This window comes from Rhinolophus sinicus, chromosome 1 (assembly GCF_057876585.1).
Source record: "Rhinolophus sinicus isolate RSI-liver-muscle chromosome 1, RSI-T2T, whole genome shotgun sequence".
In the NCBI taxonomy this organism is placed as follows: Eukaryota; Metazoa; Chordata; class Mammalia; order Chiroptera; family Rhinolophidae; genus Rhinolophus; species Rhinolophus sinicus.
In genome coordinates this window covers 26687758-26710021 of record NC_142501.1, presented here as the reverse complement: position 1 = coordinate 26710021, position 22264 = coordinate 26687758, and the positions used below count along the sequence as shown (strand labels likewise).

Sequence of the window (22264 nt, the reverse complement as noted above, 5' to 3'; positions counted from 1 at the left end):
TCAGTGACCTTTCTGCCTCTCTGGATTTATCTACTCTGGATATTTCATATAAATGGAATCATACACTATGTAGCATTTAGCGTCTGGGGCATAAATTAATAATTATATAGCATATCCAGGATAATTATTTCAATAGGGATAATTTGAACTTGACTTCTTTTTATGCTGTACCCATACCTCCTTTAAGGAACCTGTGGATGAAGATCTAAACTAACCAGGATGCGTAGGAGGCGGGGTCATGGTAAATAAATTAACCAAAGTGCCGAGTATACTGAATGGCTCAGAGGTGTTTTTGTCTGACTGTGCAGCGGTAGTTGACCCTTCCTGTGCTACTCTCATAACAAAGTGAAGAGATCCTTGTTGGTACTTTTAACCAATGTGTGGACGTGGAGGGGGAGGGCATCAAAGGGGAGAAGGAAACCCAGCTCAACTGCGTACTAAAGAATTTGGAGCTGCTGATACGGTCAGGTGCCACTTAACAATGGGGATTCGTTCTGAGAAATGTGCTGTTAGGCAATTTCATAGCCTGTACAGCGTGTTACTGTACAAACCATGAGATTAAATCAAGCACAAGAGAAAATGATGCAATCAAGACTCAATAAACACAAGACTGTATGAGGCTGCTGCCCGTACATAACACAGAATACTGCTTACAGAGAACTTTTTTTTGTAAGTAGAAAGAGGACACTCTAAAATAATGATAAAAAGTGTAGGATAGCAAATACATAAACCAGTAACACTGGTTTATCATTATCAGGTATTATGTCCTGTACATACTGTGCTGTACTTGTATACGCCTGGCGGCGCGGTAGGTTTGTTTACACTAGCGTCACCACAGACACATGAGTAATGTGTTGCACTGCAGTGTCAGTAAGCAATTGGAATTTTTCAGCTCCATTATAATCTTATGGGACCACATGATTGTCCCATGACTGCAATTGTTTCTCACATCTCATCAAGAATACCGAATAATTAAGTCAAGAGGGGCTGTGATTTAATTAGCAGTAGAAGAAAGGCAATGATCAGCACAGACCCTAAAAAAAAGAGAACCCAGGAGGAAGAATTTGCCAATGTGATGCCAGGACAACCTAGAGCAGGAGGTGATCTGATTCAAATGACTGTTAGGGACTATTTAGATAGAAACATAGTATGAGAATCTCAGAACTACTCACTCACATTGCTGATCAGAAAACTTTGAACCCTGAAAACAAATAAGTCATTGATGATCACAATTATATTTTTGAAATGTCTGGTCTTCTAAATATATCAGCTATTGAAAGATAATATTTTATGAAAACAGTTGTTCTTTATAGGATACCTTCCATGCACTAGGCAACATGCTGAGTCACTTGTTTATATTACTTTTAACACTCCTGCAAGATAGTTTTTTCACTCTGAACCTCAGTGTTCATGTCTGAAAATTAGGATAATAATCCCTACCTCTTGGACTTAAGTGAAATAATATAAGCAACACGATCAGCACAGAACATAGCATAAAGTAAGTGCACAATAAAGGTTAGCTGTCATTATTATTTGTTCACATTTTACATATGGGAGAAAAATAAAACATAGGAGATGAAGCAGCACACTCAAAGACACTTTGCTAGGAAATGGTGCAGATAGAATTCAAGTCTTTATGTGCTTGATTACAAAACCAAACTTTTCCCACTACCCTCTACCATATCTTATATGTGCATGATCAATGAAGCTTCTTTAGGTAATTTTCCCATCAAAAATAACTCTCTTTTTTTAGCCTTTTGCCCAGTCCTAGGCTTTTGATGAATGCTTGCTTAGTTGCTCTCTCAACCTCAGTAAGTCCTGGGCAGCTGCACAGCAGAAGTTGAGTAATTCCAGTATATGTTTAAAGTCCTGTCCTTCAACTTCTTCATGCCCCAGAGAAATTCAGTGATATGGCTGGCAGTAAACTGAGAAAAACAAAAATTGGGAAATGCAGAAGTTGAAGTACTCCAAAAACCACACTTTCACCCAAGCAGACCCCTTCTTGGGGGCTCTTTCAAAAACAACAAGGTATCATATTGAACAATCTACCTGGTGTCCAAAAATAGTGGCCTGGGGAGTCCTGTCTGAGTATGTTGACTCAGTCACAGGAATGTGTACTCTGGAGGATTCCCAAGGGGCCTGCTGGATGCACATACTGGCCATAATGAAACCTCACCTTGTGCTTCTCATGATGACAATTAGCTGTGGTGAAGTCCAGATGTCCAACACTTAACCACCAGAGGCACAATTTCCAAGTCATGTTGTTTGTGTTAAAAATAAGCTCACCAGGTTGTCCAGGGGTTTTTCAAGAGAAGTTAGTGCAGGGAGAAGGTAGTTAGTAAGAAAAATAACTTTTAAAAATAGCTGAATGAAACCCCACAAAATTGTTTTTCTTAATGTCACTAACTCCAAATCCCCAGGAATGAAAAATGCTATTGTAATAATAAGAGATGTACATTTCCTTCCTTTAAAACAAGGAAGGTGAATAGGGAACACAATTTTCTGAGAAATAAAGCGATTTTTCTTATGCTGGACAAATCATACCTCTTTACTAACTGTTTTTTTTACAGCCATTATACAAGTTATTTAACTCTCGATTTTGTTAGAAAGTTTTCCTTCACAAGCTTGTATGAAATATGAGTAACATCTGAATTTTATCTGTCATCATTGTTTTGTTATGAGCCATCACTCAAACCAGACTCAGCTACTCCTCGTTGCTAAAACATAACGAGCACATCCCCACAGTCCCGCCCTTGCTCCTGTTCCTGTCACCCTGAAAGAGGATAAGAAATCTTATCAAGCGTATTCCACATATTCCATATACCATGCTTTCACATTCACATACATTAGCTAAGTAGATCCTAGGAATGACTTTATGAGGAAAGAATTCTCTCCCAATGTCATGCAATTAGTTCAATGAAAAGGCCAAATCTAAGTCTTTCTGTTTTCAAAAACTATCCTCCAGCAATTTTCTGCTCTATACTCTTTATTAAAATTATATCCATTCATCAAGATCTCAAAAAACACGTCTATCATGAAGCCTTGACTTCTATCATCTATGGAAGATAGATGGTATTATACTGTTATTATACAAAAGGGTAAGAGAGACAACTGTTTGTGATACTTTAGCCAAGGACTCATACTTCCTATAGAGAATCATTGTTTAATTTTTTTCCCTGTTAAACTGTAAAATAAGAAATGCCTAAGTATATGAGGATATAATCCCAAACAACCCATGTTAGGCTGAAATTGCCCTGGAATCTATGTTTTATCTTCAATATTTACATGGTGCTATATTAGCAACCACACTTGTGGGCCTGCCAGATGTGGGTTTATTGCACATACAGAGGAAAATTAAAATTGTTGAGATCTTCCCTGTTCTGAGGCCTTTAACTTTTTACATGAGTGTGGGGGAAAATACTGGGGGAAAACGATGCGTGTAAGGAAAACTAATGTGCACAGCATAGTCTGCTCTAAATAATTTTTTAAATAAAAAATACTGCTTTCTCATAATCTTTGGAAAACTTTTACATTCTAGGATAGCATGACATGTTTATCCTGGCTTTGACTTACTCCCTGATATATTGCTATGCACTCAGATTTAGGCGTATCTCCAGACATGCTTACCCTATTTAGAGAAGCATAGGGCTAATGAACACTAAGGTTCCTTCAATTTTGACATGCTATGATACTGTAATTTTCAGATTTATCTTTCATTAACACTTAATTCTTTTATATTGTCATTTTTAAGTATTGTCTATTTTTAAAGCTTGACAAAATTATAAACTTCTTGAAGAACTATAATGTACATCATTATTCCCCTTCAAAGCTCAACCTTATGTTTTCTCATTATAGACCTTCAACAAATATTAAATGAAATTCAGTTTTCAAAGATGGTGTTCACAAATTACTTTTAAAAGCACTTTTTGATTTCCACCAAAGGAATAGAACATCAAAACAGACACAATAGAATATTTTTGTTCTCTAGCACCTTCATTTTCAAATACTGAATATCTAAAACATATATGTTGGAGATAACCTTTATATAATCTATACACAAAAAGTAAGATTTTCAAAATAGAAGGAGACATATTGCAAGAATGTACACTGAGTATTTTGTGTGGTATGTATCAGATTTTTCCAATACCTTATCAAATATACTTCATAAAATGGGATAAATAAATACCCACAGATAATTCTGCTTCAGAAACCAATTTGGAGGAATTGACTCGATAGCCACCTTTCTATATTGTTTCTCATACTACCTGGTCTTGTATGTTTCCCAATGTGCAGCATTTCATTTTTCTTTGGCTGAGGCTCATGTCCCATCATTGAACTGAAACATGAGAAAAACATTCTGGCTAAAATGTGGCCAACAGATAGTCTTGACAAAACAAATTGCTCAAAGTTCTTGTTTCAAATGTCTAAATCTTTTATGTGAAAAATTGTATCTTGCGTAAGTCATTTATTGAGTTTGCTTGACATATACAACCAAACCCAATTCTAAATTATACAGTAATGTAGAGGGAAAATCCCTCTCTGTAGCTCTGATGAAGATTTCTAACCTGACATGACCAAACCAATTAAAATCTGTAGAGTTGATTTTACCAGCATGACAGTGTTGCATGTGCTTTGATGTAAGACTGACTTGGGTTCAAATCTCAGTTCCAGTCTTTCTACTTTCCAGCTATTGGCTGCCTGGTAGGTAACACATTTCTGAATAGAAGAATGGAATCTCTCCTGAAAGGCTAAGCAGAAAGGAGGGCCCTTACCTGAGAAGTTATTGTACCTTTTAAAGCAATAGCTTCATAATTTTGGCCGGATTTGGGGTGTGTGTGTGTGTGTGTGTGTGTGTGTGTGTGTGTGTGTGGTTGAAATAGCTGCCATTAAGAAGCATGTGATCACCAGATGGGTACTTGACTTATCAGGGGATCACTTCATAGACTGTGTAGATGCCTGACCACTGTGCTGTACACCTGAAGCTGAAGTAGAATAACATTGAATGTCAACTATAATGTATATTATATATAGTCCCGGGATGTAAAGTACAGCATATGGAATATAGTCACTGGTTTTGTAACAGCTATATACGTGTATGATGTCAGAGGGGGAGTAGACTTGGGGGGGGGTTATCACTTTGTGAGGGGTGTAAATGTCTAATCATTATGTTGTTTTGTACACCTGAAAAAAAAATATGATCCACTTCCAGTAGTTTTGAAAACAGGGACTCAGATATGTATACACATTATTCACAATAGCCGAAAGGTGGAAACAACCCAAAAATCTGTCAACAGATGAGTAAATAAATAAAAGCGGTGAGGCGACCGGATAGCTCAGTTGGTTAGAGTGCAAGCTCTGAACAGGTTTGCCAGTTCGATTCCCACATGGGCCAGTGAGCTGCGCCTTCCACAACTAGATTGAAGACACAAGCTCCTGATGAGCTTCCGGAGGGGTGGCCAGATGGCTCAATTGGTTATAGCACGAGCTCTCAACAACAAGGTCACCGGTTCAATTATGATAGGCTGCGTCCCCTGCAACTAAAGATTGAAAATGGCAACTGGAGTTGGAGCTGAGCTGCGCCCTCCACAATTAGATTGAAGGACAACTACTTGGAGTTGATGGGCCCTGGAGAAAAACACTATCCCCTAATATTCCCCAATAAAATTTATAAAAATAAAAATAAATAAATAAATAAAAGAGGTATATACGTACAATGGAATATCATTCAACCATAGAAAGGAATTAAGTTCTGGTACATATTATACCACGGATGAATCTTGAAAATGTTATGCAAAGTGAAATAAGCCAGACACAGAAGGACAAATACTTATAAAATTGGCAAATTCATAGAGACAAAAAGTAGATTAGAGGTTACCATGGGCTGGGAAAAGGAGGGAATGGTGATTAATGGTTGCAGAATTTCTTTTGGGGATGAAAAGATTTTGGAAATACATAATGGTGTTGGCTGCACAGCATTGAATGTAATTAACGCCACTGAATTATACACTTAAACAAGCGTGGAATCACAAAAAAACAAAAACAAACCAAACTCAAACCAAATAAAAAAGAAGCATGTGGCTAAGCAATGGGCCAGTTTTTTTTATTTCTGGCTGGAACAAAGGGGCATAATTTAAAGAGAATATGAAAGAAGAACTAATACAGCTTTGCATAGTCATGTGACATACAAACTGCAATATCAGTGTGGGAGCTTCTCACTGGGGCAGTTGGGAATTTTTTATTTTCTATTTTTTTGGATTTAGAAATGGTACCATCTCTGAGAATTAAAATTTATCTTTTGGAAGAGTGTGTGTGTGTGTGTGTGTGTGTGTGTGTGTGTGTGTGTGTTATTCTCTGGACAATTGGATGAAAATATGGTAATGTCCAGAGACAACTTAAAAGGATCAGATTTCACATGTCTATACCCCACTGTGGCTTCTGCAGAAGAAGTCTCCTTCCCTCCTTCCCTCATCCATCTATTCTGTGGAATTGAGTACCAAAGGTGACTACCATCTATTGTCTTTCTGGCACCCTGCAGAATTTTTTTCAGAAATAATTAAGACTTGGAGACATTAATGTCTAGAGAGGAAGCATAGGTCCTTGGGTGAGAATAATCCATGAGAATATAAGGCAGTGCTCCCCTGTGGAAACTGGAAAAACAGGCTTTATAACAGAGTAGACTCAAGGACGGGAACAAGGTTAGGAATGGGTTGTGGTCATGAGCAGGGCCCCTGTGAAGAGTTTAATTTTGGGGAAATTTTCTCTTAAAGTATAATAAAAGCCATAATAAACCTATTAATGTATGACTTCTCTCACATGCATTAATTCCCTTTGGTTTCTCTAACGCCTCAGTAAAATCTGCTGTATCTTTACAATTTGTTGTGGTTGTGTTGGAGTAAAGTGAGAGATCTCATGGTAAAGACAAGTGAGGCTTGCCCACATTAAATTCACTCCCTCCTACAGAACCCTTGGGAGTAAACTAGCATCATGCCATCCTTGTCTGGGGACCCACAGTGAAGCTAAGAGGAATATGCAATTCATAGGATCAGTGACCATGAGCACAACTCAGGAGTACACAAGAGACTTTGTCCCTACCACCAGCTTCCTAAGTATGCTTACTGTGTATTTAAAGTGATTAGCACAGTGCCTAACCATAACAAACACTCAAAACTCTTAGCTGTTACTTGGATAAACCTACTTTAGAAATTTTCCTTAATGTCCTTGGATCAATGGGGTGAGGAGAGAAAGGATAGAGCAAATAGGGAACTCTAAACATCTCTGATTTAACAAAGGGTGAAATTAGAAAATTTCTACTTGGGGCGTGGAATGCTAAGAAGCACCAGCGAACACTCTTTCTTCAACAACCCAATCATCAAAGAATCTTCGACTGAGAAGGGAGATAAGAGGTTGTCTATTACCATCTCCCAACCAGTAGTCCTTTCACTGAATCCCTGGGCCAGTCAGGTCTCTTGTTATGTGATGTGTACTTTTCTTTCACATCAAACATCAGTTTTAATTATATATTTACATGTTCAGTTATTTGAATGATGTGTCTTTCCCACTTGACTGTAAGTTCCATGAGATCCTCGTTGATTCATTCAATAATATTTTTCAGGGTCTGCTACATGCCAACATGCCAACATTGTGTATCACTATGGGGGGGAAAAATCAGACAAAAATCCCCCTCATCATGGACCTAAGATTCAATGAAGAACATAGACAATCGTGTTATTTTAGGTAATAAATGCTAAATACAAATACAAACTAGGAAAGGGGAAAGTGTTTGGATGGTGAAATATGTTGAAATTTTCGATATGGTCACTAGGAAAAGCCTCAACTACAAGAAAGTATTTGCGTAAAGAAATAAAAAATTAAGAGATCAAGCCATAACTCTATATAGGGAAAGAACATACCAGACAGAGGATCCAGCAAGTTTAAAGGCAGAGGCAGGAACATGTGTTCTTCGCGCAAGCAAGGAAGAAAGTCAAAGATGATAAGGTCAGACAGGTAAAGCAGGAGCGGATGGTATAGGGTCTATGAGCCACTGTAAGGATGTTGACTATTATTGAGTCACAGAGAGTTTTGACATGATCTAAAATGTTTTTGAAAGGATTACTCTAATTCCTGTGTGGAGAATAAACTGTAATTGAATAAAGGTGGAAGCAGGAAGACAGGTGGGTGGAAGCAGGAAGACCAGGTGGGAGGCTAAATGCCATAATGCAGTCTACTTGGATGTGGAGGTGGTAAAAGTGGTCCATTTCCTGGATTTACTTTGTAAGCAGAGCTCACAGGATTTGCTAATGGATTGGGCATGGGACTTAAAAGGAAGAGAGCAATCAAGGAAGACTGCCAGGTTGGCCTGCGCAGTGGGACGAATGACACTGTTATTGAGGTAGGGAAGATGACAAGAGGAGCAGGTTATGTGTTGGGAGAAAGAGCAAGTGCTCAGTTTTAGGCATGTTTAAGATGCCAGTCAAACATCCAAATGGAGACACTGAGGCAGAAGTTGGATACATTTGCCTTGAATTGAAGACTATAGATTTGGGCATCATCAATGTATAGATGGCATTTAACGTCTTGAGGTAGGTAGAGAGCATGGACTCTAGCTTCTCTGCTCACCACTGTATCCTCAGTGCCTGGCACAGTTTCTATCATGTAGCATTAAGGCTCTATTGAATGAATCAATAGAATGCGTAAGGAGTGAGATGGGAGAGAATCAAAATCTTTAATAGACTGCATTGTATGAGGACAGGAACTTAAAGCCTCTTCTTTAAAAGCCCAACTTGTTTTCCAAGTTCAATGCAGTCATTGAGATGCTGATTCTGTCTGATGAAACATTCTTTTTTCACTGTTTGAGATGCTGCTACTTCTGACTTCAATTTAATACATGGCTTTTGTGGAAAAGACGGTTTATGCAAAAATTGCTCTTTGGTGTAATCATGTAGTCTTCTGGCAATTCTTGTAACATGATCAGAAAGAAAAAAAACCAGTGGTTTGGGAGGCAAAATTTCTGTTTTTGTGCTGGTCTCTATTGAGATTCATTCAGAGATTGTCTAAACAAGGGAATAGATGCTTTTAGCTCTGGGAACACAAGATAGTATTTAAATGAACATTACTATTATGCTTTTAAAATTAAAGATATTATTTGCTACCAAGATTACAGCTGACACAGTGTCTATTGCTACAGTCTCCCGATCTTTGTTACCTGTGGAGCATGGTCTGGATTTTTAGAGAAGCAGCCCTCAAGGAACCTGTACATTAAGCAGAGGGCCCTCAATCATTTTCATCCATGTGACTCTGCCATTGACAACCCCACCCATCGTCACTGGACCCAAACAGGAGGAAGGCCATTGGGGTACCTGAGGGTGGTGATGCTGTGGGAGGAGGAGCCCAAAAGGGTAAGCTCAAATTTGAATGTGTGGGGCCAATGCACTGTCAGTCAGTGAAGCAGCTGGGCTTGAAGCAAGCCTTTCCTTGGCCTCATACTTGCAGGGAGCCACGAAAGACACTCTGGATTCCACTATGGACAGGTAAAGAGGCAGTCTCCTCATGGGTGGCTGCACTGGCTTTTCTCTCAGAGAAAATCTGAGGAATGACATACCTACCCCTTTCTCTTCTATAACTATCTGATTCACAAGATCTGCTTGGTCAAGATGCACATTTATTTCTCTGGATCTGTCTCATCTTCTGTGCAGATCTTACATGCTGTCTACTTAGTTCTCTCTTTCTCTCTCTTTTCCATATTTATACGAACATATATGTACCGTGTATTGACTTGTACTGAGATTTGTACTGCCGTTAGATCTAGTTTGTGGTAATAATATTAACACAGCAAATGTTTAGAGACTAAAATCATGACAAGGAAACAGCAATACTATACTAAAAACAGTAGTGGTGATTGTAATAATAATTTTATAAATACTCAACTATAAAAAGCAATGAAGATAAACTTACCTAGGGAGATTTTACTGAATAATTTAGTTACGTAGTAAGGAAATTATTTCATTAAATGCCAATATTCAAAATAAATTGCTTGAAAGTCACTATCACTGTGTCTGTCATAAGGAGAAAAATTTAGTCAAGCAAGTTATTTAATGTTATAGGTCCAATTGTTAAGCAGTTAATGGTGTTTTTCTTATTTACCTAGAAATTTCAATTTCTTTAGACATGGCTGGACTTACTTCTTAAATGTGTATTCTGTAAGATTTTCACAATGTCTTCACATGCAGTTTATGTCAGTTAAGTTACTATCACAGAACTTATTTTATTCCTGCTTATGATTACTACAAATTTATGAGAATGATACCTGATTTATATACTTTATCTCAATTTAATTCTTTTACAAAGAATTTACACTTACAGAGTTAAGATTTTTAATGGTAGAGTAAGTGTTCTTCAGGATATGTTCTTGAGGGCAAAAATGTCAAATGTCTGCTCTGTTTCAATAAAATTTTGAAAACTAAAGTATAAGTCAGAGGTAAAGGGCTCAGTGGAGATACTTGTGTAATAAAATGTAAAACAGTGATAAAATCAGTAGTTGAAATTCAGAGAAAGTCAAATAAAAAAGGAGGAAAGATGCAATTCAACAGGAGAAAAAGGGAAATGTATGATTATCATTAAGGAAAATAATACCTGCAGAACTCATTAGTGATGGCACCCGGCAGGAGAGGTTGATTTTATCACAATTATTTTTAACCCATTTGTCTCTGGTTTGCATTGCTGGGGATGCAACTAGTGTTCTGCCTCAGGGAGCACAGCTGTCCAGACAGCTGTCAACCTGTGCGCCTGAAAACTGCCTCTTCAAAGTCCTTTGTACCCAGAAGAAAACCCAACAGAAGAACAAGGTGCTGCCAATAGGCTTCTAGAAGTGGTGGATCAAGACAGTTAATTAACAAGTCACAGTCATGCAATTCACTTCACTGTGACTAGTAACTTTTGACAGAAACAGTAAAGAACTATTGTATTTTCATGTGGAGTAGGAAGCAAAAGTCCATCTGAATTCCTTTACCTATGTCATGTCATTTTCTATAATTTTCAGAACACATTTTCTTCCTCATGGTAACAAGACCCGCCACACCCCCTGCTGTGCTTGATATAGTTAACCCTGCCCACCCTTTATCATCCATGTAGTCCAGAGGGTAGGTTAAATGTAAAGGAGAGTCATTGGTACTGAGATGATGCTAAATCTGTTTAAAACTGACTGGGCCCCAAAGAGAGATTTTTTTTTTTTCTTTCTCTTCAGTATTTACTAAATACTTATTATATATTCAACTTACATATGCTATGGGCTATTATACGCTAAGTATGTAACCATAATAAAAGTAACGGTGGTAGTAGTACTATGGTGATTACCATATGAAATTACTATTATTTTAAAATAAAGCCAATTATTATTAGATCTTTGTTAGCATCCATTTCAGATTCCTGCCAAATATGCATGTTTAATTCTAAAATAATATGGTTGGCTAATTTTTATATTGTCTGACACACATAATATGTATATTGGTGATAAATCTCTGCCACAGGATTGAAAGTGTATTCATGTGTGTAAAGCAAGACATTTAAATTGAGACAGCTATAAAAAGTTCTTGTCCTCGCTTATCTTCTTAATAAGGTTGACATTTAGATACTTAACTTTTAAATTCAGGGTCTACCACATGTATACAGTATTAAAATATCAATCCTCAACATATGTCCATACAAAGACTGGTACATAAATGTTCACAGGAGCTTTATTCACAATAAAGTGACATGTGGAAATAGTCCACATGTCCATCAACAGGTGAATGAATAAACAAAATGCGCTATGCCCATGCAATGGAATACCACTGTGCAGTAATAGGGAACAAACTACTGATACAAGCAACATCATGAATAAATTTCAAAGTCATTATGCTAAGTGAAACAAGTCAGATACAAAGAAAGAGATGATGCATGATTTATATGAAACCCTGGGAAATGAGAAGTAATTTACAGTTACAGAAAGCAAATTAATGGTCGCCTGGGGTGGGGAGGGGAAGAACTGACTGAAAAGGTGAGAACTTTGGGGGAGGGGTGCCCTGGCAATGTTCTGTATCCTGATTGTGGTAGCAGTTTTGGGTGTTTACATTTGCCAGTACTCATAGAACTGTACAATTTAAATGGCTGAAGTATGTAAATTACACCTCAATGTAAAAAAAAAGTGAAAAAAGTTTCAATTCTCTTACCAGCAAACCGTATTCAAATCCTTGACGAGGTGTTTATTTTTACAAATTCTTTTCATTTCTGCCAAGTGCCATTAGGTGGCAACATTATTTTCACAAATTGGATAAATACATTTCTGGAAAGGACTAGGGACAAAAACCAGAGACACTATTGGTGCTTTGGGACCAACCACAAGGTGTAGCTTATGTTATGTTCCCAACAGCAAAGAAACTTGAGTCAGCAGAGAGTATTTCAACAAATTCAAATCCACGTAGAGCTTATGATATGCAAGATACTGTGCCAGGAGCTAGGAAACACCAAGCAAGAAGACCAGTCCCTGCATGTGAATATACCATAGTATTTAGATTACACTGCCGAGTTAAAAGAGCAGAACACCAAATTATATGAGATCTGTATAATCAAAATCAGGTAAATATATGCTTATAAAAAGACTAGAAGGAAAAACATAATTTTAACAGTAATTGTCATTAGGCACTATGTTTAATTATTAGATGCTGACTGATATTCCAAATGTTAAATTTCTTTAATATTTTAAATTTTATAACTTTCTACTTTTTCGTAGTATTCAAGTTGACAACAGTCAAGTATTGCTCTTAAACTTTTAAAAAATATATTCTTCATAAAGTGACACTTTCTGCCTCAAAACACAGAAAGTCTAATCAGAGAGACAGAGGTATCAGCAATCAATTGATAACAAAGGAGAAAGTCTTTGATAGGGATAAGCTGGAGAACAAACAATGGGAAAACACAAGAGGGGTTTTGGTTGCTGTTATTTCGATTTTTGCCTGGTACATTTGGGATAGTGGTGGTGGGAAAGGCCTTACTAGGAGAATTGAAACTGTGGTTAGGCTTTGAAAGATGTGTAGGTTTTGCCCTGTGGAAAAAGGTAGGGAAGCACTTAGTCAGGGGAAGTGCCATCAGCAAGATGCCTGGAAAGAAAAAGGAAAAGGACTAGTGCCAGGGGCCTGCTGCAGAGGGGGCCTAAGTGATGGAAAAGGGGGGAAAGTACCAGGAAAGAAGGCAGAGATGTAAATTGATGTCCAAATGTAAAAACTGGCCTAAATACCACATCAAAGAATTTGGAGTTTATTCTGTAGGCAGAACAGAATCGTTAGGAGCATGGGAAAGACATGGTCACATCTGGATTTTGGCGAGATCACTCTAGTATAGCTTGGATAGCTTAGATTGAAACAGAAAACAGGATAGAGCAGGTACAAATTCAAGAGATATTTGGAGGTTTGAGTCAATAAATTTAGAGTACTAAATAAATATGAGGAGTGAAAAAGAATCAAAGATGGTCCCACGCTTTTGGCCTGGCTACCTGAGATGGAAAAGTCAGGAGGACAGGCAGGGCAGTCTCATGACAGGGCAGTTTAGGAATAAAATTTTTGACCATATTGAGTTTGAAGTACACATTGGGCATTTAGGTAGAGATTGCCGGGGAAACCTGAAAAAATATAATTATGGGACTGAGGAACAAGTTTGTCATTCCAAGTTATCAACATCTAGAAGAGAGCTGAGGGAGGAGACTGTCCTGTGAGATCGTATGGCTTTGGGGTTCTTGCTATCTCTCAATTGGTCTTAAATATAAGCATGAAAAGGGTTTATAATGGATTCCAAGCTCAGTAGGTCTTAGGCTTCCAGCAAAGGAAGCAAGAATATCTTTTCTGGTTTGGCCCAAGTAATTATAGATTTAAAAACAACTGAAGGAAAGCCAGGAGTGACCAGAGAATGAGCTGTACTCCTACATTTTTCTTCCTCCTCTTACCCACAGCCTCCTGATGAAGCAGAGGAAGTTTCTTTACCATTTCAAAAACGTCCGCTGGGCTAAGGGTCGACATGCGACCTACTTGTGCTATGTGGTGAAACGGCGAGACAGTGCCACCTCCTTTTCATTGGACTTTGGTTACCTTCGAAACAAGGTATCAATTAATATTTGCTTCTGAGGTAATTAAAAGCTAAACCGTGGGCAATTTTAGAGCTCCCTACCTGCTGATGGTACTACTTTCAGCCTGTTTTGCATTTGTCCTCACTAGATTCCTCAAATTTTAAAAAATATTTTACATGTCAAATCAATCATAATAGATACACCCCAAAGGATGTCATTCAATGTCCTCCCCATCATGCTGGGCACATTAATGCCACACTTCGCTTCAATGCCAAGAATAACTGCTCCCAAACTTTCCTCCACTTTCCCCAGCATCTGAATTGCCTTTGAAATTAAGGAAGAAATCAGAGGTAAGAGCCTTTTGATTTGGGGAGAATATTATCAAATCATTCAAGCTAAATTTTAAATGTGAAAAATAAGTTGTGTCTCTAGAATGTTTGAAAATTAAGGAAGAAAAATTTAGGAAACATGAACAATGACTCAGTGCTGTTTTCCCAACAATTTCTGTTCCCTCTGGCTCACATAGAGCATAGGCCAGTGAGTACGTTCAGCATGGCGAGATCCAGAAAACTCAGTATGTTGCCATGTATTATGTACTCCCGTGTGTAATGTGCACCCATGTTTTTGGCCCAAACTTTCAGGGGGAAAAAAATCTTTTGTTATAGTTTTTTAATTCCAATTTGTATTTGTTTATATTTAGGTACTTGTTTTTTGTATTATAAAGAAACTTTAGCATTTATTTACTTATTATTGCACTTTTAACTCAAAAGCATAAATAAAAGAATTGAAAACATTTATATAGAGATGGAATTAGTACTACCCATGTGCGATGCGCATCCTTATTTTTCCTTCACAAATTTGGACAAAAAAAGTGTGCATTATACACGGCAAAATATGGTAAATCAATCTCTCAGCAGCGGAGATCAGAAAATTGCATTTCCAAGAAACTTTTTCACCAAAATCCAAATGGGTTGACATAAGCTTCTGCTAATGGATATTTCCTCTCTCATAACATGCAGTGACATCTGGTCTCGAAGAACCCATGGGTGGAATGACATCATCTAGCTCCTTGTTTAGTGCTTATTTTACTATTCAGTTTTCTTTGCCTCCCTTCCTATTATGTAAATTATCTCACTGTAATTGTTTTACATCCTAATCTCTTTCCTATTTGGTGATATGACACATTCCAACTATAGAAGGCTTTGCTGTTACCAACCCTTTACTTCCCTCTCATGTAATGAGGACAATACCAGCCTATTTTACTGATAAGATTAGAAGATCGAGAATTGGGTAACTTGTTTAAGTCACAGGAGGGGTGATGCCAGGAAATGGAACCCAGGTTTTCAGATTCTGGGACCCAGGACTTCTCTGCAGTACTAAGTGGACTTGCTATATCTCACTATTGCGATTATTACTACAATCACAGGGCTCATACAATGAGCAAACACATTATTTAATTGCTCTCCGTCCATAGCAGTGCCTACTGCCTCTCCTACAACACTGACCTGTGGGCTTCACAAAAATCTATCTTACTCTTCCAGCCCTCCCAACCATAAATTTCCCTACCTCCACCTAGTGGTATATTTCTACAATGTTGCATCACCAAGTACTTACAAGCCAATTTCCTTCCCCTCAAAGACGCAAAAAGTAACTTCACTAACAAATCCAATCTCTACTGAGATCATGTGATGCTACTCCATCTAAATGCAACTCATTTCATCCTCCCCATTCCTCAGACTATCCATAGCCTTTCTCCACTCTTCAGGGCCTAGGGTGCAAGCGTTCTGGCTCAGCAGTGCTCTTTCCCCCAGTTGCTTAACCTTTCAGTAACTTAAGGACAAAACTACAGCCACCCCAAAAAAGATCATTGTGGGAGGGAGATGGGTTAATGACTGCAAAGCTACCAGCACCGCAACAGAGGCCAGTAAACATCTGCTGAGTTCGGTGCTCCCTCCCCAGTCAGGTTGCCACGTGGAATTGCTCTTCCTTCGCTACATCTCCGACTGGGACCTGGACCCTGGCCGGTGCTACCGTGTCACCTGGTTCACCTCTTGGAGTCCCTGCTACGACTGTGCCCGGCACGTGGCTGACTTTCTAAAAGGGAACCCCAATCTCAGCCTGAGGATCTTCACCGCGCGCCTCTACTTCTGCGAGGACCGCAAGGCTGAGCCCGAGGGGCTGCGGCGGCTGCACCGCGCTGGGGTCCAAATCGCCATCATGACCTTCAAAGGTGCGAAGGAACCTTTCTTCTCAGACTCAGGGTAGCAGCTCTCACTTGGGATTGCAATCCAGAATACTAGGAGTCAGAGGAGAAACCCGACGGGAGGGGTGTGGGGGCGGGTAAGAGAACTATATAAGCGTCTAGTTCACCTTTGGAGCCCAAAATTATCAACTAGAATTGGAGGAAAATTAATGGGGTTGGGCACATGGCCTTGGGAGAAATTATTATAGAATTAAAAAGCGTCAGGAGCTAGGGATTTCTTTCTTTCCTCTTGATTTGGGATCTAAGCGATCTTCTACTCCCTCCCCTCCTCTTTTAAAGATTATTTTTATTGCTGGAATACTTTTGTGGAAAATCGTGAACGAACTTTCAAAGCCTGGGAGGGGCTGCACGAAAATTCAGTTCGTCTATCCAGACAGCTTCGACGCATCCTTTTGGTAAGGGCTCCTTTGCTTATTTTCTTTCTCTCTCCCAAGTCGTCTCCTCCTGGAGTTACTTACATTTTCTTTTCTTATATTTCTGACGTTTTCATATATGTATATATGTTTGTGTGTTTATCACTCTCTCATCTTCCTCTGACGAAAACCTTATTTTCTATTTGTATTTTTTTGTTGTCATTTCTCCTACAATTGAGTTTATGCTGTTGTTTCACAATTCAGTGCCTTCGGCTAAGATTCCTTCCCCCTCATCCCGCCTCACATGACTTCGTTCTGTTAGCCGTTCCTCAGGATGTATTCCCCTCCTGGTAGAATTCCTTCCTTTCCTCTTCCGATCTCCTCTTTCTCCTCCTTCCTAACTTACCTTCTTCCAAAATGCTACAGTCATCCACTCAATTTATTTCTCTTTCTCCACAGCCCCTATATGAGGTTGATGACTTACGAGATGCATTTCGTACTTTGGGACTTTGATACCGACCTTCAAGAATGTCACTTACAATGAAATATCTCTGAAGATAGTGGGTGAAAGAAGGATCCTTCAAGAATTGTTTTTTCTTCAGCTCTCAATTTCTTAAGAGTTTAAAGAAATAATATTCATATATATGACTTTAAAAAGATGTATGTCTTGGAAAGAGAGAAGGAACACAGGCCCGGCAGGGTGATACTGAACTGGTACAGTTTTTAACGCAACAATGTCCCCTACTGGGAAACGACAGAACTGCAGGGTCTGGGAGCAGGGAGAAAGCAGAAGGTAAATCCTTAAAAGCAAGGTGGGAGGATCGTGTTTTCATAATCTGTGTCCTTTTTTATTTGACTCATTCTGAGTTTTCGATGGTATCAGTGATAAATTTTTCTCTTTCCCTTTGGGGTTCACTTTCAAGTGAATAAACTTCCATCACGTCATGATCTATGGAAACTCCTAATGAGAGAATCTGAATAATTGTAACTCCAAACCATCTCTTCAAAGCACTACTATCCAAGCATGTGCTATATGTTTTAATTATCTGAGGCATGTGTTTATGTTTGTACCTAAAAGCATTTCCTCTTAATATGGAATATGCATGGTCACCTTCAGGCTGCTTTGTAATAAAGAATATGAGGACTGTGAAGATGACACCTAAAATGAGTTGGTGTTTCCAGTAACAAATCTGGAAGCAGTCCATAGTTTAGAAACCACACTAAAACTTTACATATGATAATTAATGAATGCTTAGAAGGGAGTGGCTTGAATATTGAGAAGAGAAAATTCTGTTCTCTGCTATGGGTTTTTAACCTCAGCAGTGTCAACCAGGTCACAATTTTCTACTTTTTGTATGTACATGATGCTTCTCTCAAAGAAATGCTCACTATATAAGAGAGTGTAACAGGAGAGAATAGTATTTGGGAGTGAAGGATGACAGAACATTGCAAGGAAATAAGATTTTATCCAGCAAAATGTAGGGCGCCAACATGGCAGAGTTCCTATTTGTCCCTTACAACTATCCTTGACTGTGAAAAAAATATTTAGAATAACCATATCACTGTACAGTTATTACCCAGCAAACCTTGCAATACAGATAAGCAGATCCATAGGGAAAGTTGAATGCACAACTATATTGTTTTAATCTTATTGTATATAAATTTGTGAAAGAGTTAAATATTAAAAATCCTTATTTTGTGTATCCATTCATATTTTATATTATGCTATATAGTATCTAATATTCTTGTTATTGTAATTTCCTTTTCAGATATATTGAAATGGATTCCTTAATGTCTCATAAATTTATACCTTTAGAAATGATTCTAATAATTAAGTACATAATTGTAACATAGTCTAACATTGTCATAATATTGCTATGAAACCATTCCCTTAATTTTTAGTAAATTTTTCCCACAGGAAATTTAATTCTAGCTCATTTCGATCAACTGAATAAATGATAAATTATTTTGGAAGTTTTGGAGATAAGATGCTGAATAAAATTAATTATAAAACTGATTTATAAAAAGTTACATTTAAAAAATCAGTATGATGGATTAGACTTGAGAGTCGAGAAATTAGCCCTTTCGTCTATGTTCAACTGATTTCTGACAAAGGTACCAGGACCATTCAATGGGAGAAAGATCACACTCTTTTCAACAACTGATGCTGGGACAACTGGATATCCACATGCAAAAGAATGAATTTGGGCCTCTACCACATACCGTATACAAAAATTAACTTAAAATTTGTCAAATATCTAAGTGTAAGAGCTAAAACTATAAAAATCTTAGAAGGAAATATAGGTGGAAGTCTTCATGACCTTGTATATGATAATAGTCTTTTAAATGACAACAAAAGCACAAGCAACAAAAGAAAAAAAATAGAGAAATTAGACTTCATCAAAAACTTGTGCATGGATGGCCACAGGGTTTTGAAAATTAATTTGGGGAATGTAATCAATAATGTTGTAAAGATTTTGTGGGGTATCTGATGGACACTTGTCTCATTAGGGAGACCACCTCAGGGATGATGTAGATGCCTGATCACTGCATTGTACACCTGAAGCTGAAACTGAACAATAATGAGTATCAACTACACGTTTATGTGTATATATGTATGTATATGTATATATATTTGTGTGTGTGTGTGTGTGTGTTTATATATATGTGTGTGTGTGTGTGTGTGTGTGTGTGTGTGTGTGTGTGTGTGTATGTGTATGTATATACTCACAAGAAGCAGAGTACAGCATTAGGAATAGAGACAGTGGAAATGTAATGGCTGTGTGCGATGTCAGAGGGATAGTGGATGGGGGGAGGGGGTTCACACAGTGTGAGAGATATAAATGATAAACATCTAAGTATTACTTTGTCTTGTGCACCTGAAACTAATTTTAAAAAATGTAAAAAAAAAAACCTTGTGCATGAAAGGATAATAGTGAAGAGTCAACTTAACAGAATGGGAAAAAATATTGACAAATAATATATCGGATAAGCAGGTAGTATCCAGAATATATAAAGAACTCTTACATCTCATAACAAAACACAACCTAATTTAAGAATGGCCAAAAGACTTGAATAGACGTTTCTCCAAGGAAGATTTACAGATGGCTAATACACATATAAAAACATGCTCAACATATTTAGCCATTAAGGAAATGCAAATCAAAACCACAATGAGATACCTCTCAAACCTACTAGGATGGCCATAAACAAACAAATAAAAAAGGCATAATAACAATTGTTGGTGAGAATGTGGAGAATTTGGAAACTTCATATATTGGCTGGCAGAAATGTAAAATTGTGTAGTCACTATGAAAAATAATTTGGTGGTTCCTCAAAAGTTAAATAAAGAATTACTATATGACCCAGCAATTCTACTCTTAGGTGTATACTCAAGAGAATTAAAAATGTATGTTCAAACAAAAACTCATACATGAATATGAATATTCATAGCAGAATAGCCAAAAAAATGGAAACATCCAAACGTCCATCAACTGATGAATGGATAAACAAATGTGGTATGTCCATACAATGGTATTTTATTCAATCATAAAAAGGAATGAAGTACTGATACATACTACAACATGGATAAACCTTGAAATCATTGTGCTAAGTGAAAGAAGCCAGAAAAAAAAATGCCACATATTGTATGATTCCATTTATGAAGTGTCCAAAATAAGTAAATCCATAGCGACAGAAAGATTAGTGGTTGCCAAGGGCAACCACAGGGAGAAGGGAATGGAGTAACTGCTTAATAGACATGGGGTTTCATTTGAGGATGATGAAAATGGTCTAGAATTCAACAGTGGTGATGGTTGCAAAACATTGTGACTGTACTAAAAAATCATTGAATTGTATACTTTAAAATTATGTGAAATTTATCTCAACTTTTTACAAAGTCAGTATGACTTCATAGTCAGGCTATCCTGAATTTGAGTTCTGGTTCCAAGCAACAGTGGGCAAGGTATTTAACCTGCATAGTCTTAATTTCCCATATGTAAAATGGGTATGATAATGTTAACTTTTCATATACAGATGGTCCCCGACTTATGATTTTTTCAACTTATGATTTTTTGGCTTTATGATTATGCAAAAGCAATAGGCATTCAGTAAAAACCATACTGCACATTCTGAATTTTCACCTTTCCCAGGCTAGCTATATGCATTATGATACCATATGATTCTGGGCAGCTTCAGTCAGCCATGCAATCATGAGCATAAACAACTGATATTCTACAGTGTACTGTGTTGCCAGCATTTTTTAAATATTGTGTACTGATCACACTTAAGGTTGGCTAGGCTAAGCTATGATGTTTGATAATTTAGATGTATTAGAAGCGTTTTCAACTTATGATAGTATTTTCAACTTAGATATATCAGGATGTAACCCCATATAAGTCAAGAAGCATCTGTATTTTTGGTATTAAATTGGAAGATAACACAAAGCTGGTACTATCTTAGTGAATAGTAATCCTCTCTATTTATAAGTCAGAAACCTACAAATCACCCTCTGACGTCACCTCCTGCCATCATATCCAGTACTATAGACGTTGTATGCAGGACATTGGTATTTATTTACTTTTATCTCCTCTACTAGCACCTGAGAAACAGAGAAAAAAAAAAAGAAAGCAGCCACTGATAGTCAAAAGCTGGCCTGACAACCATAACCAAGGTATATTTCCCTGTTCGACATAAACAGTCTCATAGAATACCAACCTCAGACAAGATTACTCTGAAACCATGATAAAATGAGAGAAAACAAAGCCACTTTATAAAGTGTCTGAGCCACCGCAAAATACCAAATACCCTCTCTTGACTAAAAGGAATGACTGCCACTTCTTAGATTTATTGACATACCTAATCATAGAATTGACCCCACTTTCTCACAATATCTAAACTAAAGCAAATCCTCTTTTTCTTAGACCTTCTGCCACCAAACCAAAGCCTAAATTCTATAATTGAATTTATAGTCATGAAGTGTCTCAGTAAGAGAAACACCCTCTAACTAAGACACCTCACTGCAAGAGTAATAAATCCAACTTTTTCATCTATAGGTGTGTTCTTTGTGTGCTCTTTGGCTGAAGGCCGTTGACACACCTTAGTTGGAGCTATCAACATCCCTTGCTTAGTCCATTGCAATATCTATGGTGTTCACTAATTCTTATTACATTTTACTGCAAATTATTTTGTGGTGATGACGATAATTGTTGTTTTTAAGAAAATTTCACAAGCAATAAATGCCTCATCTGTTAATCATTCATTCCTAATATTTACTAGGTGCATAGCATTGTGACCAAGTCCAGACCTTTATAGAGCTGCAAAGTATTTATTCTACTTAAGACAACAGAATTTAATATCTAACATGGGCTAGAGATTCAGGACAATAATGTAGTTGCTTATTCACCAGATATTCCAGACCAGAACACAGAATCTGAAAATTATATAGTTCCAGGATTATAATGTTAAGAGTAAGAATGGACCCATGGGCCCTTTTGTACGGTTGGTTTGTCAACAAGGGATTCTCAAGTACCCTCAGCAACTAAACTTTATTTACCAGAT

The 22264-nt window shown here is 37.6% G+C and overlaps 1 protein-coding gene across 1 annotated transcript; it reads left to right on the top strand.

Annotated features, from left to right (window-relative positions):
- The first annotated feature begins 9388 nt into the window (after positions 1-9388).
- Positions 9389-18408, top strand: AICDA (activation induced cytidine deaminase). Its single transcript, XM_019713475.3, has 5 exons — positions 9389-9527; positions 13976-14123; positions 16049-16319; positions 16632-16747; positions 17165-18408. Exons 1-5 carry the CDS (start codon positions 9412-9414, stop codon positions 17216-17218), a joined length of 705 nt encoding a protein of 234 aa, XP_019569034.3. The 5' UTR covers positions 9389-9411; the 3' UTR covers positions 17219-18408.
- Positions 18409-22264: the final 3856 nt, after the last annotated feature.

Coding starts and splice junctions, on each gene's coding strand:
- AICDA (XM_019713475.3), top strand. CDS start 9,412: ATGTGTGGGGCCAATGCACTGTCAGTCAGTGAAGCAGCTGGGCTTGAA. Junction 9,528..13,975: donor CTGGATTCCACTATGGACAG/GTAAAGAGGCAG, acceptor TCTTACCCACAG/CCTCCTGATGAAGCAGAGGA. Junction 16,748..17,164: donor AGCTTCGACGCATCCTTTTG/GTAAGGGCTCCT, acceptor CTTTCTCCACAG/CCCCTATATGAGGTTGATGA.